Genomic DNA, 25,195 nt, shown 5'->3' on the forward strand with positions numbered 1-25,195 from the left:
CATAAGGTTTTGGGAAAACAGTTTCGATTATGCAGTTACATGAAATCTTTTAATGAGATTCAAGGTGGGTAGTATCAACATGTAGAGACAGATACTAAAGCAAAGTGTGTGTCCAGAAGTAGAATTGCCACCAATGCAGTTTCAGGTTACAGCCATGCATGGCACTGAGACCTGCAAGCAAACAGGGGCCTCTTCCTCTACATATGCTGTTTTGCTGGCACTGTTTCCAGAGAAGTCCTAGCAGGAGGCAGTGGACAGTTTGGAAGGAAGAGTTCTAACCACCCTCTGGACTCTGGAGTTTAGGCAAATCCTCTGAAAAGTGAATTTTACTCACCATTAAACTCTGTCAGCTTCTGAAGATCTTCTCCAAGCTCTGCAGTGACTGTCAGTGCCTGCTTCACCTTCAGGTTTGTTTCACTGTGACAAACAACATGAGACAAAAACATGAACTGAAAGTCATATGTGAACTGAAAGCTCTCCCTGAAAGTCACTTCTGCTCTTGGGGACAGTCTTCTTCCTTGGATATCTGATGGACTGTGTTACCACATGCCTTTTTCACCTGGCCAGTGCATGTAGATTGTCTCTTTCAGTTGCAAAGACAGAGGAATTCTGGGCATGGTATCATGGTATTAAAGGAGGTGAGGTGAGAGATGAGGTGAGAGGTGAGGTGTGTATCCTGTCACTCATGACACATTTGACCCCAAGATGTCTGAGCACACAGAAGAGCTCTGGATCTCTCTCATGGTATTCTGATCCTGAAGAGTACTCCAGTCTCGGGACTAGCTAGCTGGGGAGTTTGAAATGCAATGTCAAAAGAATATTGCATTTGTTCAGGGCCTCTTAAAAGTGGTACTTGTATGTGCAAAAGCTACAAGTTCATTTTCAGCAGAAATCAAACAGGGAAAGTCCAGAGGGCTGTCTGTAGGGTCTTGGGAGAGACACAATTTCTTGAACTCTCTGGTCTTGCTTATATATAGGCAGTGCAGAAACAGTAGTGCAAATTGGGTCATAAAGATGAGGTCAGACCCAGTTTATTCCAATTAATACAAGTTGCAGCCCTCTGCCTTGTGGCCAGTTGTGTCCTGGAGTGAGCAGCATTTGGAAGCTTTTGCAGCGTGCATGCATTGATATTATGGTATAGCAGTCCAAAGGAGATTACTGGATCTATTCATTATGATTATCTCACCCAGATAATCTGTCTAAAAAAAAGGGAGATAAAAGAAACAGAAAGCTTCTGCCAGTGACCTGTGATATTGCACAAACATATGTCTAACTCTCAGTGTTATAATTGTAACTGAAGAATTCCCCTCTAATGTGACTGAAGGAGGCAAAAGTATCCATCAGATGATGTTATTTTCAATATACCTATCCAAAGTTTATTCTACATATTATGAAACCCTGGCTACAAAAGCTATTGCAGGTACACCTGCAGCACCCAGGGTCACCAGGCTTTGCAGTGGTGGCCGTGACTGCACCCAAGGGTCAGGCTCACTTACCCATCCAGCTCAGCTGTCTCGATGTACGTCAGGCTGTGCGGTTCACTGCTTGAGAGTAACAGTAGATCAGCCTGAACACAGACAGACAAGACTTGGCATGAGTTCACACAGTCCATAGGCGCTGCACCACAGTGCTGCTTGTGGTTACTGCCACACTGAGACTGATTTTCTTGTGAATGATAAGAGTGACAGAGATTAACTGTGATCAGGATAGAGAGAAATGGCACTCACCGTCACAAAGTTGTTGTTTTCTAGTTTTATTATATCCCCCACTTGGACATTCATCCATTTTTGTTCCTTTAACCTGCAAGAAAACTTCTGGTAAGGAAGCACATAAAGTGAACACCACTTGGGAGAGCAGTATACTCATCTCTGCTCCTGGAGTCAGACTTGGGCTGTTGATAAGATGGAACAGGGTCTGCCATGGTGCGTCCTGATCCATACTAAGCTAGTGGACCACTACAGTGCAAAGAACAGCAGTAAAAAGCAGTGGCTGGGGAGACCTGTGCCAGGTTGAGACCAAGTCCCACAATGGCAGCACAGTTCATGTGAACTGTCCTTATCTCTGGACCGACTACTCCCTTCCTTCTCTTAAAGGGCCACATTGTCTCAGAAAATAAACCTCTCTATTTTGTGTAAGAGACTTCCCAAGCACCTGTGAAAATTGCTGATTGTGTTAGGTTTTCAAAGTGGTATTATCAGCCACAGTAACTGGATGTCAGGAAGGTCAATGCAGGTGCTTTGGCTGTGCATGTGTCTACCTAAGTCAAGTCTGCAGTGGTCTTCACAGCACTGAGACAGACGTGCACACAGGCAGCCAGCTAGACTGCAAGCACAAATGTAACTAAGTCATGATAACCGTATATGCAAAATCTAGAAGTGAGAAATATCAGGAACTACCTCAAAACAGGACTGGTACTTAAGCTTGAACTCAGCTCAGCCTTGCTTTTTTTAATGTTGGTCAGAATTGGGCAGGACCTGCGGTTTCCAGTTTTAGAAAAAGGCAGCATGTTATAAAACTTCTGTTTCAATGTGTGTTTCCTAGACACAGTAATAAATACGTAGTAGACTAAGAAACTGGTTTACTTAGCAGAAAGCACAAAAAGTGTGTTCCTATTCTTCAGTTTCCAGTGTATATATATATTTTTAACTGTTTGATCATCTGTTGACGCTTACACAACATACTGTTTGCTATCTATAGTATGGAAGTCACCAGAGACTTCACAACTGTCTACAGCTGTGTCCTACACAGAGTTGGACTCCATGGAGCTGCAAGTAAACAGCACATCTGTCTGCCATGAAAGCCAAGGCCTCTTCTTTTGTTTCTCTGCAGGAAAGAATAGTGCTAACAGTGCAATGTCCAAAGCACACAGCTGAAATATTTTTAAGTACATTTAAGCCAGAAGTTCTACACACACTCAAAGTATCATGACATGTACGAGGGAGTAATTCCAGTTTCTTAATTTCAAATAACTTGTTGATAATGCCTAGTATTGCTTAATGCAAAATAAATGCTGTGAGCATAAATGGACACAGAAGATCACTTTGCTTGTCATCTCTGGGGTAAGGAGTAAAATAACTAAAGCACAAAGTACTGCTTACTTAAAGATATATATCCAGGAACGGAAGGAGTTTACTTTTTGTCAGCACAAGGTCACAGCACAGATTGTGGTACTAGGTCTTGGGTTCATTAACTGAACACATAGTCTAAAACTGCACGATGAACGAGTGGTGTGAAACACAATTCGATTTTAAAATGTTTAGGGATTCTCAGGAAACATACACATACACCAAAAAAAATTTTAAAATATTACTAACAGAATGTTCTTGCCAGTCAGAATTACAGCAAAAATCAAAAAGACTTACATGCCATTGATCAGGACCTGGACCGGGCGGTTGTTGACGTGTTTGTCGCTTTTGTGTCGATTCTGAAAATTGGATCAGTAAGTTAAAAGGCATTTCCAGGAAACCAAGCACACTAGAGCCGTAGGCTGTTCATTAACATTTTAGGTTTCCACCCAGCTGGCTGAATGGGTCAGGCAGATTAGGGTCACAGCTGAGTCAGAGTCTAGTGCATGTTTACACTCGTAACAGAGGGCATAACTAGTCTGCAAAGAGCAACAGGCAACATGGGGCTTATTCTTGGAGGGAGGAAGGAGGGTAGAGCCCTATATGTCACTTAACAGACTTCTAACTTGGTGTTGCTTCTGTCCATGTCAGTTTGTAAACACCAGAGAAATTCATTCTTCTGCTTTGATACAGAAAGTGGCCACAGCTGTTTTGGCATTGCTCCATAGACTATCAAAATTATTTTAATAATGAGAGAAAACCAGATTATAAAATTAGCTCTAATATCACCCCGTGAAGTCATTGGGACTTTGACTATTAGCCCTGTTGGGAGCAAACTTCGGCCAAAGCTAGGCAAGTTTGAAAAATCACAGGTGGGTTGAGCTCTTGCTTCCTACCAAATGTTTTTTTCCATATACATTGAGCTAGATGACAGAGGATGAGTTCTCCAAAGTGGAAGCCTAAGAACAGACTTCTGTGCCAGCATCCAGACATATCTATCGGTGACCACATTTTCAAACATGCTGAGCAGTTTCAGAGAAAGTCAATGGGGCTGCTGGGCCGCTCAGCAATAAGATTCTAGCTCCTTTTTAGGTAACAAACTGTAGATTTGGGGATCTAATCTCAGACCCCATCTTGGCCACAGACTAGTTCTCCAACTGCCTGCCTCCGGCTGTGTTTAAGTGGTTTGTTTTAGTCACTGCTGAAGTATCACAGGCAAACTCCAAAGTACAGGTCAGAAATGCAGATCTTACAAAATCATCGATGGCATCTTTTACGCCTGACACAGCCAGCACCAGCACCAGGGGCACCACTGTTGTAAACCAGGCCAGTGAGGAAATCTGGGGAATCAACTGTGGGAAGAAAAGATCTGAGTTAAGAAATTTCCTGCCAGTTCAGAAAACCATTGTTTCCTAATCAAGCTGCAGACAACATTTTTCTGCGGTATCTGAATATAGAATAAAGACAGAAATGCAGCTCTATCCCTCATACGTGACCCCACAAAGGTGGGAGAGCCAGGGAAACCAAGCTTTGCTTACAAACAAGCTGTAATTTAAGTTATAAACTTGGAGCTGTCAAAAAGTGTAGTGGGTTGCTATTTCTTCTTGTTTGTAAAATTAGGATTGCAAAGTCCCCAGTGGATTTCCTTGGAAATACTGACATGGGCAAGCAAAGCCTGCTGTGAGGAACTCAGAGCTATCTGAGCAAAAACAGCTGTGCAGAGCCTTCAAAAGCTTCTGTTCTTTGTTTCAGTAACTCTTAACATTTTGCTGAAGTAAACTTCACATCACCTAACTGGCAATATGCATGTCCCACTGGTCTGTGACAAAGGAGTAGGCAGGCAAGAGTCCCCACAGCCTACACATCACATCCACTCCCAGTGAAGGAATTGATACACCCAGTGCCACAAGGATGGCGTGAGGGGAAAAAATTAAATGGAGCAATATGTAGATATAACAGACTAATGTCTGCCCTCTTTAGACTACCTTGATGTCAAGAGAAAGCTGTGTGCTCTCTTCTAGATAGCTCAGCAAAACACACAGTGAAATAATTTAAGGCAAATAGTGTGAAACAGTATGAATTTGACAGACAAACAGCTAGAGTGCAGTACAACAACATAGGAACAGTACTGTCAGCTTGGCTGAAAAGGCATCTTCACCAGTTTGTTGAAAAATATACTATCACTGAAATTTCCAAAATTCATTCCCCACAAATAAGCAAAGATATATGTGGTTTTCTGCAGGCTTGACCACATTTTACCTATGCTTTTTTTGAGCTGAAATTGTAAAAAAAAGCATTTGAAATGAGTTATTTTGCAAATTTCTGTGCACTGGAATGGCCAAATTTAAAATATCATCCATGAAACACAATCAAAATTATACCCTTTTTCCTGATAATGTGTGCTCTGATATGACTCAACAATAACAGAGTGCACTGCTGTATTTTAGCAAAGTGCAAAGGGTCAGAAATCCTGGTATCAATTTCTCCAGTACGTTCAGCTTTCAGGCAGAGTATTATTACCAGCAGCAATGAGCAAGGTGCAACTTAACGCCACTGTGATCCACAGGGTTCAATAGTGTCTGAGACACTCCATATTGGACACCTTCCTCACCCTGAAGCAGGGAGCAGCAATATTCCCCTTTATCCGAACTACCCACAACATTGAGCCTTCCTGATGTTAACTCCTTCCCGCCCAGGGAAACAGCATAGGTTATACATTTATTCTTCTTGCTGTTGCCTTTGAGACTGTCAATGGAATCTGCCTTAAAATCTATTGGGAAGAGACAACTTGGCTTTATACTACAGAAGGAATAAGTAACGCAAATCTGAGGACAGCCAGGAGCAGTCAGATGTAGACACAAAGGGACAGTAGGACACGACATGAAAAAGTGTCACAATTTGTTGAAAAGTTTAATTAAATTTTTTTCTTCATTTAGTTCAAATCCTCATATGCAAAGCTAAGAGACAAAATTGCTTTTTCTCTGCCCTACTTTCTATCTCCTATAAGGTTTTACAAAGACACTAATTCACAACAGGGATATAACTTGCTCTTCATTACATCTGTCAAACATAGACTGGCTTTGATAACAAAGAACACAAGCTGCTGGAAACAGCACAGGGAAGTCATACCTGCAAAATCAGCAAGAAAAGAAAGTAGGCATTGGCTATTCGCTGAAACTGTTCAAACAGGTTGAGAGGCAGGAAAGTGAAGAAATTGTATTTCGATGTTTTAATTGAATTGTTCTGTAAGGAAAAAATATAAGGAAAATAAGTAGGATTGGTAAAACAGGAAACAAAATTACAGCACAACACATTTCAACTGTGTTTTACTTGCTTATATTTAGCAATAGCATTGTTTCCAAAAGTAGCTCAAAAAACGTTTCCTTTTCCCCCACACAATCATGCCAAGCCTGGATAAACAGAGAATTCCTTTTGGAACTGGTGAAAACATGATGCTCAGTTTATGCCAGTGCTGATACAGGTACATATAGTTACTCACAAAGAGATACATTTGCACTTTATTAATAGTCTTCTTACACATGCACAAATAAAATTAAGAACTGTAACCAGCACACAAACAATTTTGTTGTCAGAATCTACAAAGCAGTGTTAGAAAACACATGCCAGGTCAACCATCTGCAGTTTGCCTGAGACTCTGAAGCACACATCAATTGGACAACTCCACAGGAGCTAAAGGTCCTCTCATGAGCAGAATACGACATTATTATTATTTTTGGCTGATTCAGCAACCTTTCAGCTCAGCAACTTCAAGGGGTGGCTTGTTTCTATTCCACAAAGATCACCTGAATGCGGTGTTTTGCAAACAGCCACAAACACCAGAACTCGCTATTTCAGCAAGCGAGTTTCAGCTCTGTTCCCCATTTCCAGTTTCCTTTTCTAATTGCAGATGGCCCCTCCATCCACAAGAAGCAGTTGCTCCCCTGTCTGTCTTCTGCAAACCAAAGACCCAAGCTCTAGATTAATGAACTGGGCATTTTCTCCTGCAAAGCTCGGAGAACTCTGGTGCAATACTTGATACCAGCCAGTCAGGCTCAATCCACCATACTGAGCCCACCAGCTTGGGCTGTCCCTTCAGTTTTCGATGCTAGACTTTCTTTTCATACAAAGTTTAACAGGCACTCATTCAGGTTTAGTCCTGGAAGGATTTATGTCATCTGTTCCCAGCACATCTAAAATTCCCACCCCCCCTGAAGCTCTCCAGATGATCCCTATTAACCCCCTCCCAGGTAACCTAAGGTATGACAGCACAAGGAGGCAGATATGAAGTGCACTGTCATTCCATAATAGGTTTGCTGGTTCAACAGAAGTGAAAATGGTGATTGCAATATTGTAAGAGCCTTTAGATATTGCTTAACTGGTGGGAGGACAGAAGTTACTAAGTATGAATCACAGCCCAGTTCTAATCCCGGCGTTAATCCACGATCTCAACATCTACACTGGCACACATCAGCATTTTTCCACCACTAAATCAATTACTTAAGATTACCAGTGTAAGTTGTGTAGGGGGGAAGCTACTCCATTTTAGGCAGTTACTGGATTTCTTTATGCTCAGACACAAAGTACAGCAATGTTATTCAGCATTAACTTCATGTTTTATCCCTAGGACAAGCTGAATGAATAAGTCTCTAAAAGGGCAGAAATGGAAACACTCTTCATGGAAGAGCTAGAGAAATCCTCCCATTGATCGCACTCCAGCAAGAAAGGATATTTATCAAAAATCATCATATAAACAATATTGCCTCTCTTCTGGCATTGCATAGCCACCTTCAAGTGTCATTAACTCTGTGTCATGACACATAGTTCAATTTGGTTTATTTCAAAATTCTTTACCATGGGATATGTGTTGCAGACAGCCTTCATGGACACTGCTGAAACAGAAGCAAAGGAATAGCAGCATCCTCTTCAAACCCAGCATACTGAGAACTAAACTGCTTGACATGACTGTGTCCACCAGACACAGAGTCTAGCAGATTTTTTAATAAAAACTGGATCTAAATATCCTCCCTGCCCACTATTCTGAAGAAAAGTATTACGGTCATTTACTTTAAAAATAAAAAAAAATGAAACAGAAAACAGTAGCTGCAGGAAAAAGTATGTGGAGAGGACCTGACCTTTGTGCATCAACAGATTTCAGAGGGTCACATACAACATGGGAAAAACTACTCAGTAAACACTCAGATAAAGTTCATAGATCTTTGCCTGCAAAAATCTCAGAGGGGAATAAGAAAAGAATGGGAGTGGTTTATTTCAAATCCTGTCTTCTATTTCTGTCCATTAATTACGTCAGGAAAACCACCGAATGAACCACAGCCATTCACTTTGTTTCCTATTGCCATTAGGCATGGTAAAAACCCCAGACATAACAGCTTCCAAATGCTTAACTACAGGAATCTGGACATCCAATGTATTCTCCGTAGTTGTTCAGGATCATGATACTGTTGGGCACACACTGTCTTTTGGGACACTGGAACACTTCAGACCTCAGAATAAGGACAGGGAGTATTATCATGGATTTTCTCATTGTTCTGGAATCTATAATTAAAACTAATCACCTGAAAAAACCCCTCATAACTACTATGAAGCTTTCTAATTCAACACATAACTTGTTCATGGACCCCAAGGGCTAAAAGAATATCAATGGTAAATTATAATGACAAACTAGGGAAACCTTCAGCCTTTCCAGTTCAAAGCTTTCCATTCCCACGTCATGGATACAGTTGAACACCCTGCAAAGTATCACAGAATCACAGAATGGTTTGGGTTGGAAGTGACCTTCAAGATCGTGTTGTTCTAATCCCCCTACCACGGGCAGGAACACCTTCCACTAAACCAGGTTGCTCAGAGCCCCATCCAGCCTGGCCTTGCACACTTCTAGGCACGAGGCATCCAAAGCTTCTCTGGGCAACCTGTGCCAGGGCCTCACCACCCTCATGACAAAGAATTTCTTCCTAATATCTAATCTAACTGTACTCTTTCAGTTTGAAGTCATTCCTCCTTGCCCTGGCACTACATGCTCTTTATAAAAGTCCTTCTCCATCATTTTTGTGGGGTCCCTTCAGTTACTGGGAGGCCAAAATCAGGTCAACCTGAAGCCTTCTCTTTTCCAGGAACAAGTCCAGTTTTCTCAGGTATCATTTATGTTTTCATGGAACACTACAGGGCTGTGTGCTTTGACAGCTCAGGCTCTTGGTCGACTACAGGGAAATCTCAGTTCATCTTTGCTCTTGATCTTACCTTTCTATGTGATGCTGGACACCATCACCCCCTGTTACTCTTTTGAGCTGTTCCAGAACATGACTCTGGGGTGGGAGGGGTGCTTTGGGAACCTACAGCACCGCAGTGTGTTAAATAATCCATATGCAGCCATCATTTTATAAGCAACGCCTCTAATACATCATCTGCCTCACATTCCCCATGCTCTGCCTTCAGCGAGGGAGACTCCCATAAAGAAAAAGTCGTGGAGAGGAAAAACCTTTTTAACAGCAACTAGGTGTTGAGAGGCCTTACCGGAACTTCTGGTTTTCCTATAGTTTTATAAAAATCAACAGCTAAACAAAGCAGCTCTATGGGCTAAGCACAAAGATGGGAATGGGGAGCTTTACTCTTACTCCCAGATTTGCCCTAGACTTCTGCTTTTCTGAGGGCAGTCCCTGCATGCACCTGTGTCCTAAATGGACAGGTTTGAGCGTGGTTACCCACCGTCAGCCTCAAGCTCTCCAGATGCGAAGCTTGACACCAGAGCAACGTTGTCTGTGGGTGAGGGATTATTCTCATCTGCTCTTTTCAGGGGCTAGATTCACACCTCCTGGAGGTGTGACTCCACCAAAATGCTGTCCCTAAGAATAGTGCTCATCGCGCCACAGTTACACAAGTCCAGATCTGGAGGATGAGCTGTTACTTTGGGGGTGTTTTCAGAAGCCCGCCTGTGACGTCCGACTGCAGGCAAAACTCAGCAGATGGTTCCTACCTTTGTTCGCTGAGCAAACAAATCATCTCCTCGCCACAAAAGTCACTGGAAATAAGAGACGCTGCTGCTTTTGTGGCTAGATTATGGGGGACTAAAGGGTATGGCAGGGTACTGACCCTCTGAATTTATACCCCTGCCTCAGTGAAATAATGATTCCCAATAGCTGGACAAACTAGCCCAAAGCAAATTTTAGCAAAACTTCAGCAATCCCACAGAGAGGTGTTATGCCACAACACGTGGCAATTTCCCTGGTACCCGTGTAGCACTAGGTACAGACCGATGAACAGCTGAGAAGCAGAAATGTCTTTCCCAGGTGTTTTGATAAAGCCTTGCAAGGAGGCAGCGGGAGCACAATTCCATGGCATTTTGTTTGACTGCAGCAGCACTACTGGAAAGCATGCAGATGCTATAAAGCGAATATGGGACCGTAGGGCTGTGAATGTGCTCAGGAAGATATTCAACAAACTCATGTAGCAGTGTACATGGTGCCACAGAGGCTTTGTTTCCACAGGGAGTACAGAACAGTCAGATCAGATCAGTTTTAAGCCTTCAAATTTCACTGCCTTATTCCTGATGGTGGGCAGCAGCCCCAACTCAACAGAAGACTGAGAAAGGCCAACAGGATGTAATGGTGTTAATCTGGTCCCTGTAAAGGTCCCTGTAAAAAAATAAACTCCCAGGAGTAAAAGACTGGCCAAACACCAGAAATAAAAATAACTAAAACCAAACCACAATTTTTGGTCTTTTTTCCCCTTTTTTCTTTTCTTTTTCTTTTTTCTTTTAATGCAGAAACAATGGGAATGTCTTACATATCTAACCCCTCAGCCCCCTCTTGGCAGTACTAATAAAATGAGCTTCACGATTTCATCACATATTTGGTATTCCAGGAAAGTCTCTAGGAAAATGTGGTCACTGGTTGTGTTTTCCTATGTTGTTCCTTCTGCCTGCTGTTATCCCATTTACTGAGCAGTTAATCATCCCTGTGGCGAGTGTCCTCATCATGGTGGTGCAAAGGAGGATACAGAGGTGCCAAGGCTTGACAACCTCATGTCATTACTCACAGGTGGGCCAAGCACAGGACCTCATCCTCTTTGACTACACTGTGTTCCCCTCTGGCTTGGCTCAGTAGCTGGAGCTGCTGCCTGGAAGGAAGGAGTAGAGAAGGACAGAGCACTGCTGAGTGGTGCAAAGGAGGCAAACTCCCTACCACTGTACTCTGTTCATTAGGGTCTCATACAACAAGATTCCCAGCTAGTATGGTCAGAGTTTTGTCCCCATGAGGTCTAGTCTGATGAAGAGTGAAGGACTTGGTCCTAAGAAGAATATACAGACTTCAGTGAAGTTCACATCTGGCACAGCTCAACCTTAATGTGCTTATCAGGGCCGTAATATGCCTTAAGGGCCTTGACCTCACCTGGTGTCTCCATCCACAACCACAGGAGCTCATTTTAGCCCAGCCTTGAGCCTTCTATCCTCACCTAAGCTACACTGTAGGAGTCCCTCTCTCCAGACTGACATCTGTCCTAGTTTTCCAGATAGACCTATCCAGCTCTACCTCCTGAATGGACCTTGGACTTGTCACACAGACTACTGCTCCTTCCTGGCTCCCCAGGTGGGCCCTGGACCTGGTTCATCACCTCACCTTGTCTGGGATGGTCAGGATGGGCCCCATTACCAGCATCCTGCCTTGTCTCCCTCAGCCAGATGCTGCAGGACTGCACCCTGGTCAGTGAGGGCTCTGCCTGAGCTGGGATCACCTCCACACGCACTCCCAGCTTGGCCCTCTTGTAGGGCAGCCCTGCTCTGGCTGCTCCCTGGCGGTGCCTCAGCTGGTCTTTATAAGAATCCAGCTAACACCTTTCTAAATGCAGGAGCACTGCAGGTTGCTGCTGCATCTATTCCTTCAGAGGCTGCTCAGACCACTTGTCACTTGATCAGACGATGCTCCCTTTGGTCTTGAGCATGAAGGACACTGGGAGGCATTTGAAGCTTGAGATGGGAAGACAGGGCAGCTGGTGCCACTACCCTGACCACTTTGATAAGGTCCTTGAGGATAACCTACAAGGCATCCTTCTGAGATCAAAGCATGCAAACAGAGAAGGTGCTTCAAAAGCAGAGTCTGAATCCACTACTGGAGCTCCCTGCTCTCTGACTAAATTTCAAAGAGATAAGAACCCAGCTGGTGATCCAGCCAAGGGCAATGTGTATTGGCCATAGGAAGTTATATACATCCCTCCTATTTCACTAAAGACTTTATCAGGTGACCCGAGAAAACAGAAGCAGAGTCCAAGTGGCCCCCTTGCTGCTGGTTCTGACAAAGGAATGTTTGACCCTGAATCCCGATCCAAGATGAAATTTGTCATTGACTCATAGGCCCTGAATTTCCTCTCCTATTGTCTGAAAGTCAATTTCAAAGTTGTTTTCACAGCCCTTCATGACGTCCCAGTGCAGCTGTGCTAAATTCCAATGTGAAAGTGAAGAAATAAAAGGGAACTGGGATCAGAGCAAACATTAAAAGCCTTTAGAAGAGATTTCCTTCTCAAGAATGTTGATGTAGAGCCCATCGTGGTGGACCCACATGGGCAGTCCCCTCTGTAGCTGTGCTGGGGACAGTGCGGACAGACTGGGGACAGTGCAGACAGATTAAACTGACTCAGATAAGAACCTTGATTAAAGCCCTTAAATCTTTCTGTACCACATCTGCCACCCTGCTTTTCACTTTATTTACACAGACAAACCTCTTACTGAATTCAAGAAGGATCTTTCCACTGGCAGTGTGAATAAACATGGGATTAGGACTTGACTTTTCATTTTTACTGACCTATATTGAGTCCTTTTTTGTGCTGTTCCAAGTGCCTTTGCGTGCCACTCATTCACACTTGGTTTCTGAGTCATTCCTAACTAATTTTGTCAGCTGGTGGGTAGTACCTACCTTCACACTCAGCCCTTCCAGTTAACTGCACAGCACTTTGTTTTGAATTTAGTTTTATTTTCTAACCCTCCTGCTCAGCTAGAGAGGCTCCGTGGCTGGAGGAGCATGGCAGGGACACTCTGCAGTTTAGCAACTTGTGTATTTTCTGATGAGCTCTGGAAGGGAATTTGCCCTCTGAAGTTTTCTGCAAGTTCTGGTGTGATGGATCTGGACATGCCCTTGCACGCATTGGCTGACATGGCTTTCCACAGGGCAGCATTAGGTTCCTGCAAAGCTGGTTTCAGCATATTCAGGAGTCTCGCTTCATACCAGGAGGGCCAGCTTTCAGCAGCTGCCAGAGCTGATGTCACACACAATAGAGTTTTCAAGTCTTTATCAGCTCCTCTCTTCTCCCTTCACAGATATCCTGTAAACTTTGCATGGGGAAGGGACAAAGTCCCACCAGGGATGGCGATATTCAGGGACAACACACCCACCTCTGGTTGTACTTTCCCACTTCCCTGTTCTCACTGAGATTAAAGGAGGACAAAGCATATCTGTAACTTTGATCTATGCCTACATAATAGAGACTCTCCTTTTAGTGAAAGGCTCAAACCTTCACACCAGCTGGGACATGGAGCCCGGCTGCAGCAGTAAGGCAATACACAACAGCTCAGTTTGCATTTCCCTTTCTTTTTCCTTACTGGCCTTTCTCAGTAACTGCCTCACCCTAAAGAAACATTTACTGCCTCATCTAGCATTGTTACAAGAACCTGTTCTATAGGTTTTACAGCTAATGTGGCCGTAAGTTACCAAGTAAATTAAACCTCACTCCTGCAGCTTTTACTGTCTAAAATACTTTGTTATATTGGTGAGTTTCCTTTGGATCTTGGTGGGTTTTCTTTCTCCTTGGACCACACCCACGTGCTTAGCAGTGCAACCCCATGATGTTCAGACAAATCTGAACATTAGGAAGGGGCCCAAATCGGACCTTTGCCTGGAAGAGCTAACTTTTAGGAGCATCATGTGTACGTTTATGGGAGGGTACCAGGAGACTATTTCTCTTTTTGGCATTTGCAGATGCATCCAGCAATCTATAGCATGGGATCTGAAGCAATTTATGAGCAAAGTTAGTCCTTTTCATACACCACAGGAATGCAGGGTTAAACAAACTGAACTTTGGCCGGGACTTACTGGAAATAAGCAGCCCAGGAGAGGATGTACAGCTGTTACAGTTAGGGCAGTGCTTGCATCACCACCTAAGGTCTGTTAGTACCTCACCATCCACTTACCACTGGAAGGCTTGTCTCTTTTGGGGCAGTTTTCTGGATTTCCTAAGCCTCAGTCTACACTGGACTCCTGAAATCATGAGCCAGAGCTGACTAATATGAGGGGCAGGATTACTGAAACTCACTGCCAAGTTTTAACAGATTATACTGAGCTAGCTTTTTGGCTGCCTTCACTTGAACACCTAATCATAAACTTATGGAAATTCTGAAGAGTTCTTAAAGTCATCTACTTAAATGTGGCTATTTGCAAATCCCTGGGCATGTAAGCAATCAGCTGGGAAGCAGTGTCATGCAAAGTCAGTTTTATGAATGGCTTTTCAGAGAAACAGGCTCGAAACCAGAAGAGTTGCTTGTTCTCTCTACCCTGACACCATTGCCCATCTCCCTCCTACTTTCCTGCTCCCTTACAGCACATAGCAATCATTCAATGGAAGATGACAAATTCATATGTAGTGGTAACACCCACCCCACTATGCTATGGGCAGGTTCTGTGCAAATCAAGTGCACTTTCCCAGTCTCAAATCACCAGTCTTGATAAGACATTCACATTGCATAGTCCTTTACATATATTAACTTCCATCTATTTCACATTCAGGACTCATGCAGCAGCTCTGGACCTTCGAAGACTCTAACCTGTGTTATGTAGTTTGTGGATGAAAAGTGACCACTGAAAACCATCCAGTTAATGTTGCCATTAGTCCAATCTGTTGGCAAGTCAGACTGTTGACCTCATGAGAAGTTACAGTGTTCTAAAATGATGAGTTTTTTCAGATTTAACCAAGAAAAATACTTGTAAGTAACTGAATCATTAATTTCACCACTGGAATTCAGATATTCAGAGGAGAAAAATGCACAAAATTAATTTCACTATTAACTGGCAGCTGCAAACACTTTGAAAGAATTCAGCTTCAGGATGGCCTCCTGGAGGGGATGACCCTGGGGCCAGGCAGGACACGTCTAGTGGTTGAGCTAGCCCTCCTCCTCACATTGCATCAACAAATGTTGCACATGCTTCAGAAATCAAGTTGCTGAAGGAGCTCCCTGGCACATTAGTCTGGCACATCTGGGTCACAGCCAGCCCGTGTCAAGGCGCTCCTTGGAGTCACAGATATAACTGCACAATGTGAACCTAAGTAGGCTGTTAAGGAGTTGGCAAAAAAGTTGGCAGGAAGCCACAAGGGCCAGATTCAAAACCTTCCTGACAGAGGGGATTTCACTCCAAGAGCTGAGGAACTGACACATTTCCTTTCATGTTTTACTTTAAATGGAGACACATTTCCACAGTAAAGTCCCCCCCCTCCGGTTCCATTATTGAAAAGCTTTGGAGCCTGATCCTGCAAATGCTTTGACTCACAAATAATTTTCTGGAAGCGTGTAATGCCACTATGTCATGCTTTTCCAGGATCGGATCTCCTTCAACTGCCCATTTTGCAGGCTGACTCAGCAGCCATCCATTTCTGGTGGTTCACCTGGCATGTGTTGGCCTGGTTGGCAGATACACAGCTGGTGTGTAGTTCTGTTCACTCCCTGGAAACAACACTCAAGACGTGAAGCAGATGCAGCCACATCTGTGACTACATCTCCATGAAACAACAGATGCTGGTTACTTACAGCATATTCAAACTGCAGATTAAAATCCCGGTTGTTTGCTTGAAGTTGTCTCTCTTCCTCTGTAAAGAAGAAGAAACAAACGCATCAGACATGCTTGAGGGCAAGTGGAATCAATACAGATACGAATGAAGCATCAGGAAATGAAAGCAGAGCTGCTAAAAGGCAACGGCACCGTGAATCTGTGCCCTGTGCCAACTACCCCATGTCAGGGAACTGGAGAGGGTGGTGACAGAGGAGGATGGAGCAGAGCTGTGGACTGGTCCTATAGCACTATAACACCCTATGCCAAGTCTCCTCTACCCATAACTCACTGCAATGCCAGTGCTGGTTTTACAGGTTGTAAACTCTCAGGTAAGAATTGCCACTTAACTAATGGTGCTCATTGTTCCTGTCCTGCTCCATCTCTTCCCCCTGAAGTCTCTGGAGCTATTGCCATCAGCCTACTGTTGGTGCCCTTCCTCCAGTACAAGTGCATCTCTGAGCATCATCCCACAGATGGGACACCACCACCGTAGCTATCATGAAATCAAAAACTACTGGAAGGGATATCAAAAGGTCATCAAATCTACCCTTTACCTCAAGGCAGAGTCTCACCTGTCACTCCAATAACTGTCATAGAAAGCTCCAGTGATGGCTGTTCTTCAAACTGCCTATTCTAGGACTGCAGTCTCCTTCCCCTGGGGGATTTTTTTTCTTCATTATCTAACATAAAATTACTTCAATTTAGGGAGGTTTTATCCTCTCCTGGGATGGTGAAAGGTGCTCTTCTTATTTCCCTCAGTTCCTTGTGCTACTTGCCAAGGACACAGAGTAGGGACAGTCAAAGGAGGGAATTGTCTCTCTCTATTCTGTGCTGGTGCAGCCTCACTTGAGTCCTGTGTGCAGTTTTGGGCACCACAGTATAAGAAAAATATAAAAGCTATTAGAGGGCATCCAAAGGAGGGCCATGAAGATGGTGAAGGGCCTAGACAGGAAGCCACATGAGGAGCAGCTGAGGTCACTTGGTTTGTTCAGGCTGGAGAAGAGGAGACTGAGGGGAGATCTCACAGCAGTCCACAGCTTCCTTACAAGTGGAGGGGAGAGTGTTAATCTCTTCTTGCTGGTGATCAGTGACAGGACCCAAGGGAACAGCATGAAAGTGTGTCAGGAGAGGTTTAGGCTGCATATTAGGAAAAGGTTCTTCACTCAGAGAGTGGCTGGGCACTGGAAAAGGCTCTCCAGGGAAGTGCTCACAACACCAAGCCTGCCAGAGTTCAAGAAGTGTTTGGACAATGCTGTCAGGCATGTGGTGTGATTCTTGAAACTGTCCTGTGCAGGGATTCTATGGTTCTGTGACCTGAGTTCATATGTGCTGAGGGCTGTTATGCCTTATGGTAGTCTTCCCAAGGGTAAGCAACTCCAGTTTCTTCAGTCACTTCTTGCATAAATCTGCCAGTAATACCATCAGTCTTGCCACTCCAGTGGGCTTCCCAGCTAGTACAACCCACTCTGAATGCACAGTGGCCAAAATGGGCCATAGTTTGCAGCTGAGGCCTTACCAAAGCTGACCAGAGCACAAGGAACACTCCACTTACCTTGCAGAGAATGCATATTATATGTAAGAATTCACCTAGAAGTAATTTAAAGCAATATCCTTATGCCCTGCCAGCATGCAGAGGCTCTTCAGAATATGATCCATTTTGGCAGATCCTTTCTGGCAGAGCCAATGCCTCATCAGGGAATGCAAATCTTTAATTTTTCCTGGCTAAACTGCATCCAAATTGTTTCAGACTATTTCTCCAAGTAGCCAATGCTAACACTGTCTTTCAGTGTGCACGTAGCTTCTGCCAGCGAGGTGCCATTCGCAGATGTACTAGGTGTGTTCTTTATTCTGTCAGCCAAGATGTAGAAGTAAATATTGAATACCAGACTCAGGATGGGATATAGCCTTGATGGATCTCTCAAGTTTCATAATCAGTCATCAATATCTATTGTTAATGCCTTTTTTTTTTCCCCTGAAAAATCTGGCAGTAACTGTACTGTGATTTTATATCAAGCATGTATCTCCCATTTACTTGCAAAAATGCCACAAGTGACAGTCAAGATACACGGCAGCTATCTAAGGCTTTTTCAATAGCCCTCTGGCTACCACTAAAACAGAATTAATTTTGGTTTGATGCAGTTTTTCAGGACTGCTGACTGTTAATCATCTCTTCCCCACACACACACTTCTCATTACTTTGAAGTGGTTCATTGGATTGTTTTAACCTTTACTCAGGTGAAGCCAATCTATCTACAATTGCTCAGCTTTTCTTTTTCTCCTGTTTCAAGATAGATGCTGTGCTTGCTCTCTTCCCAGGCTCCAGAACTTTGCCTGCCTGTGCACAAGAAACTCTCAAAGGCAGCAGTGCTCCTGGGCATACTTTACCTTACACAGCCAACCCATTCTCTCTCTACTGCAGCTCAAAACCTCCCCCCTTCTCCTCTGTTTTTGGCAACTATTATGATAGATGTCTAAAGAAAAAGAAAAAAAAAAAAGGAAAAAAAAAAACAACACAACAAAACCCCTCTGATTTCTTAGGCTTATTTGCTAGGCTTTTTTGCATTGAGCAGCAGACATAAACTGTCTTTGATCTTCCTCTTACTAGAAGGGTTACGGAACCCCAGAGACCCTAACTCTTACAGAACAACTTTTATTGCCCTTTATGTCCTTGATAGCCTTTTCTCACGTTGAGCCTTTGCCACACTGTTTGTCCTGGATAAAACAAGCTGTTTTGCACCTTCTAGAGGCATCCTTCCTCTGCTTGAAGCAAACGTGGAGCTTATGATTTTACCATTTTACTCATCCTTCTGAGCCTTTCCCTGAAAGGTGATAACTTCTAGATGTGCCCTTAATATCAAATAATAACATACGTGTTCTTAAGATCAATTAATATTATATGTCCCCCTAATATCAATTATTTAAGGAAATGATAGCTCTGTTTAATTCTCCCTCCACCCTAGAATTCCTTCCCATGAGATCTCAGTTACTAGTTCTTCGTATTTACTGAAGATTTCCTTCTTGAAGTCATTTTCAAACAATTTCCTACTGTCACTTTTTCCTAAGTATCATCCCATCATTTCATAATTATTCCTATTTACACTCCCTTCTGCTTTCACAGGACCAGCCAGCTCCTCCCATTCCCTCCCTTTTGGAGGGAATCAGTTCTGGAACAACCTCCTCTCTAGCTACAAAAAATTGCCCATCTCTGCACCAAAACTCTGTGCCAACTGAACAAGTCAGGTTCCTCTACGCTCCTCTCCAACTCTGTCTCTGCACAGCTGGAATTCTTCATTTGCCACCATGCCCTGCCTCTCGGAAAACTATTTTTTTTTTTTTTCACAGAAGACTGCCCTTCTCGGTTTGCAATGGCTGTGTTATTTACCCTTGTAGCATTACTCAGAGTTCTGCAATTTGTTCATCTCTTTCTTCACACTGCATCTCAGACCACGCAGTCATACAAGGAAAACCTCTGTTAACCTTACAGAATTAGCTTTATTCTTTTCTATTAATATTCCAGCCTCATGAGTTATCACAGCACGTGTCTGCTACACCTATTAAATGATGTGTTGAGACATCTAGTTCTTCCTGTTTGTTCACTCTTGCATTAGCAAACGTCTAAGCTGTTCAGTACATTGAACTGCTATCCTTCCTCCTTTCCCTCCAATGACCCTACAGATAACACAGCATCCCTAATTTTTAAGCCATTTTTCAGATCACCATTTTTTGGTTTCTGTCTGTGGGCTGTTTTCATCAAGCCCTCTAAACACTAATGTAAAGCTATGTTAGCAGGCAAATGTGCTTTTCCCCTTCTTCGGGCACATCCAGTTGTGTCAGTCACTTTGGAATCAGCTCCCATCTGCCCCAACTGGGTGATTTGGACCAACCACAGAGGCTTCATTCAAAGCCCTCAAGTGCTTAATCCTTCACTGCTTTCCTTGGGCACATTTTTCTCATCCTTCACAATGGGGAGAACAAAGTACTGAGAGATCATAGTGACTTATCTGGTGTCCCAGAGGAAAACAGAAGCAGAGCTCAAGAGGTCCAGACTTGCTGGGCTTCAACTATTGAGTTATGTGCTCCTTCAGGAATCTTCCTGAGAGCAACCAGTATTATCAAAGCCGATGAAAGATAAAGCTATTTGTTACAAACAGAACTTCCCAACACTTGCATGTTTCCTGCCATACAGTAAGTGCTGCTCTTCTCCCTTCCCCAGGGGCTTCCAGTCTAAAGAAATGGCACAGAAAAGATAAATGGCGTTGATGTAAATAGGAATAGATGACAGAGCTTGAAAGCCTGCTGGGCTACACACCAGAGCCTCAGTGTCACATGCAGGCTTCTAAGAGTCTCTGAAGTCCTCAGTGACCTTCTGCTTTGCACGCAGAAACAGAAATCCAAGTGCTGCAGGCAGCAGTGTGAGCTCCTTTGCTCTTACCAGGGCTTGTTGGGAGAGTAAGGAGCCAACCATCCCCTTCCTCAGGTTGCCCCCAGAGTCTTTGCAACCAGGGCAGAGGCACTTAACACATGAATTTGAATTCAAGGGTCTCAAATGCTCTTAGAAACAAGTTGACACATGCATGTGCTCTAGTGAGGAAAGGAGACCAGCTTCTCAGCACAGTGAGAGATAACATTCTCCAAATGGCTTTTATGTGAGCCACACAAATGGCTGCAAATGGCTCAGGGATGGCACAGAAACATGAAGCAGCAGGACATGAAACAGAACAGAAATTAAAATCAAGGCACTGCATTCCCATGCCTGATCATATGGCACCTAAGGGCAGGTTTTCTATGACAACACATTTCTGAAGGCCTCAGATAACTCTGAACCTGGTTCAAAACTGAATGGAGCCTCTGGCTGCCATAGCCATCCATCCCTCTCAGAGGCAATGTCCTTAAAGGCCAAAACATGAGACTAATTTCTAGTGATGAGAATTTAATTCTTCCTACTGGGTAACAGCCAATACCTTTGGCTAAATCAAGAAAAACCACAATAAATTGCACAGGGAGCCTCATCCAACAGCATCAGCAAGGAGAACTTTCTGTCCTCTGGCTACACCAAAGGAGAACCACTCTGACCACACACACAGGGAAACACTGCCTCAGTGGGTTCATTTTTACCAGCTGAGGACTGTGAGATCCTACTGCTGTGCCTCCTAACCCAGCAGCTCTCAACTACCATAGACCATGTGACTCCTTTTTGTTTTGGAACAGTTTGGACAGAAATTAAGTCTCTTGGATGATCATAATAAACAAAAATATAGGAAAAGTCAAGCATTACACCAGCTTTGTCTGGAACCCATAACTCAGGATTTTTTGGCTGCAGATCCAAGCATGCCTGTCTTATCATGCCCTGTTGATTCTGAAAGCAATGAGGAAAAAGGGAGGGGAAAAGCTGTAGGGATATCAGATGAGAAGTTTTTAATTTCTTGAAACTTTTTAATATCTCTAAGCAACTCAAATGTTCTGCTTTTGCAAACTGCACTCACTGGAAAGAAGGAATGGTATTTGTGCTCCAAGTTATCATTTCACTGCCACTGAACACTATTTTAAATTATTCATCAGTGGAAACTCGGCGCACATAAATATGGCTTAGTGCCCAGTTCTTGGTCTAACCACTGAGACCAAGTCACTGGGAAAGTGCCTGTTTTCTCAGGCAGACAGTTTTAGGAGCTAAACCGCAGAATAACATCTGTATGTAATAAAATTAAACCCATGCCAAAAATCAGCTATAAATGTAACTGGCCAGCCCACCAGCCTTCTTCATTTAGGACTGCTGCACGGAAAAGTCCTGCAAAAGGTTAGACTCAAAATCTGGTCAGACAGCCTGGAAATTTGTTTCTGGTTTATGCTAAGGAGGATGTGCCAACAGCAATGCTTTTAACATGCTTTTGTAGATATTGGGTCTTGTGGCTTCAAGAAATGGGAAATTAAGATCTGCCTGGTTTTGCCAAGTCCTATACAAACTAGGCATTGATACCTCATGCACGAAATGAACACAGCCCAATTAGGGGAGCATCTGCGTAATTAACCCTAACAACAGAAGAGAGACAACATAAACTCTGTAAAAATAATAATCTCTACTCCACCCTTTAAAGAAGTGACCTCAAGAGGAAAAACTCTGCCCTGGACCAGCTATAAAGAGTGGCATCCAGGAGCTGGACTCATCTCCCTGGATTCCCATATAGCATGGTTCTTAGCAAAGCTGTTACCCTTATCAAGTTGTGAAAGCTGTAACACAGTTACTCTGATCCCAAGAGCACATAACTGACCCTTCTGAGACTGTAATTCAAATCTCTCCTCCAACAGGTTATAAGCTCAGAAGACCTCCATGAGTCTCACATCTCATGATGTGCCTCCTGCCACCTCTTCCTGTCCCATCTTCCTTCAACTTTTGTTGTCTCCACTTTTGGGCACCTCATCATTGCTGTGTGACCCAGCTTTTGGCATCACCTCTCAGCAATGGCACAAGTGCGACCTCGCATCCAGCACCCAGGAGACCACCCGTCTCTTTGCAGGCAGAGAAATCCCAGCCGTGTCTTCTGGTCTTTGCTGGACTGTTCCTCCACGTGCACAAGTGACTGAATGAACTCTGCCATGGTGAGTCAGTACCTCTATCCTCCTCAAAAAACAATTACAGTGTCAATTGAAAGGCAATTCCATGGGAGAGGGCAAGTCATCACATAGTGTGTTAGGCAACTAAAATCTTTTCTCCTAGGAAGGTTCTTATACAAGCTAATAGCCAAAATCTCCTTGCACCTTACAGCAATAATTGCCCATTTTTGCAATCCTGAGAGATGAAGGAACCATGCAACAAGTGTCTCGATTTGCAGGTGCTGTATCTGGGTAGAGACCCTGCCATTGTGTTAAAGAGAATGGGATTATTTCTTATAGCACTGATACCATAAAATTTCACATTCATAACCCAACAGTGACTTCCTGGGATCAGAGCTGCAATGAGTGAACTCCATACAAAACCAAAGCCAGGGATCTTTACCCAAGAAGCCTGGCATTTAATATGGATCAGAGGATAGGTGGGTGAAGGTAAGAGCCATATGACAGGTCTGGAGGGTCACGGTGCTTAAATATCTATACTTCACAGCCGGCCTGGGACACAGACCTTTGCTGAACCCCCAATTACCTGAGTGTCAACCCAACACTGTAACCTGACCGGTGCCGGCGTGCCTGCTGCTCTGCGGTACGAAACCAAAGCCCATCCCAGCCCTGAACTGCAGCCAGAGCCTGGCAGGGTTCAGTGAGCATGGCTGGGGCAGGAGGAGCCATGAAAACACGGTGGGATGGAAATGGGGAGAGGAAGGTCAGAGCCAAGCCCAGCTCGGAGAGGGAACATGCCCAGCTGCCTGGCAAACAAACACGTCTTTTATTATTGACTCAAAGGAGGGGCTCTCCAGGGCTCCACGCTACAAAACCACACATTTTTAACGTCTGGATGGCCCCTCTTCTATGGAGAGTCTCTGGCTGCTGTGGCTGGAGAGGATGTATGCTGGCAATCACTTGCATTTTCATCTGTGAAATGGAGTAGACTGTGCTGAGTGTGAGGGATTTAATTTAAAAAAACCTGCAGCAAGACCTTACAGAGACATCACCACCAATGGGTTTACCCCTGTTCCTTCTGCCGGTTCCCCCGTTATTAAATATATTTATTATGTCCTTTTGCCTCAAAAAACCAAGAATCCTCCTTTCTCCTGAAGAAATGAAATGCAAGAGAGATGTTTTTGTGGTCATGGACTGTGTCTTTGGGGATTGGTACTGAGCTCAGCCTCCTGCTAAGCATCAAAATTTCCACACGTAGTGGAATTTCTCACACAGGTCAAACATTTCATATGTCCCTGGTATTAAAGCAAAACGACTTTTTTACTAGCATCACTAACAGAGGACCCACTTAGGAGATATACTGACACACCTCCATTTTCATAGAGCAGATGAAAGGTCTGAAATAAAAAACCCCGAGGGTGAACTGGAAATATTTCTGCCTCGGGTCTAGTAAATTTTTAATATGAACATAAAGTTCAGTGTTAGATTCTGCCCTTTTCTAAAAGCAGCATTTTATATTAGCACCATAAAGGGAGAGAAAACAAGAAAAGAGAGCTCAAAAAGGAAGCCTCAGATTGGCCCAGCATGTACAACACTTGTGGTCAAACAGCACTCTTGGGATACAGGCCTGGAAGAACTGCTAGATAACCTTAAAGCAGAAAATATTTCCATTTAGGTTTTTCTGGGAAGGGACAGAGCCCCTTTCCCCATCTCCTGCAATAACACCACTCCTGGTTTTCCTTCCCTTCCTACTCCTGGTCATGTCTCACCCACCTGTCCTGGCCCTGGGCAGAGGTGAGGACTCACCACATCTCAGAAATGCCTGGCAACAGACTATTTCTCAAGAAGCATGTACATCTTTTCATGTTTGTTTCAGTCCACTTCAGAAGGAAAGTAGGCATTTTTCAAATATATTTGCAGTAGGAATTGTCTCTTCTTCATTTTAGAAAACTTTTAATTTATTTTTTTTCCTTCCAATTTTGGCTTAGAATTTTATATCACTTTGTATCCTTGTTTTATATGTAACAGTAGTTCACAATATTTTGACTAATATCAGCATGTCAAAAAAAGCAGCTGAAATAGTCTTTTGTTTTTATTTTAAAAACTACTCTGACAGTGACTGGCTGGCACATATAATTTCCTTTACTAGAAAACAGTATCTCCTAGACCTGCTGGTAATGCCACAGCTTGACACAATTGCACATGTTGTTAATAACAGCAATACACAGTGATAGGAAGTGATGCAAAAAATCATAAAAATAAATACAGCTCTGAAACGAACTTTGAGAAGTTTTTCAATTCACAGTTATTTCCCTCCTGGGAAATTAAGTAAAAATAAATATATTTTTCATACTCAATGTCTATTGTGGTGAGACATTTCCTATCAGATCAGAATGGGAATCCCAGAAGGCAGCTGAGCTCGATGTTCTGTAGAGCCAGTTGTGGGCTGCCTTCTCTATGAGCTGCCAAGCTCTGCCCAGAGCCTTCTCTATGAGCTGCTCAAAGCCCAGCTGCCCTGGAGAGCAGGCTGTCCCCAGCAGCAAGAAGGAAAACTCAGTGAAGCTTTCCAAATGCCCTAGCTCAATTTATAACCTTCCTCTTCCTCTCACAGTGCCCCTAGTCTGGGTTTATGGAGACGAAGCTGCAGCAATGACTTCTCTTCCCTCTTCTGCAAGCACAAGCCTTGGCATAATGTTATTTGTGAAGATGTGTTCCCCCTGCTCCCTACTTCTGTTTGTTTCATAGACAGTACCTGACTAT

At 43.6% G+C, this 25,195-nt stretch overlaps 1 protein-coding gene across 6 annotated transcripts in view; it reads right to left on the reverse strand.

Moving 5' to 3' along the window:
• Positions 1-25,195, reverse strand: part of LOC127478637 (phospholipid-transporting ATPase FetA-like) — a 91,264-nt gene that overhangs the window by 35,720 nt on the left and 30,349 nt on the right. For all 6 annotated transcript variants that reach the window (XM_051804605.1, XM_051804607.1, XM_051804602.1 and 3 more), the window contains 7 exons: positions 15,865-15,923; positions 6,195-6,308; positions 4,319-4,417; positions 3,363-3,424; positions 1,728-1,800; positions 1,497-1,567; positions 335-417 (listed from right to left, as the gene is read on the reverse strand). In XM_051804605.1, coding sequence (XP_051660565.1) covers positions 335-417; positions 1,497-1,567; positions 1,728-1,800; positions 3,363-3,424; positions 4,319-4,417; positions 6,195-6,308; positions 15,865-15,923 — 561 coding nt within the window. The remainder of the gene's footprint in view (positions 1-334; positions 418-1,496; positions 1,568-1,727; positions 1,801-3,362; positions 3,425-4,318; positions 4,418-6,194; positions 6,309-15,864; positions 15,924-25,195) is intronic.

This window comes from Manacus candei, unplaced genomic scaffold (assembly GCF_025592945.1).
Source record: "Manacus candei isolate 608988 ecotype Guabito, Panama unplaced genomic scaffold, ASM2559294v1 h1tg000061l, whole genome shotgun sequence".
NCBI classification, from domain to species: domain Eukaryota; kingdom Metazoa; phylum Chordata; class Aves; order Passeriformes; family Pipridae; genus Manacus; species Manacus candei.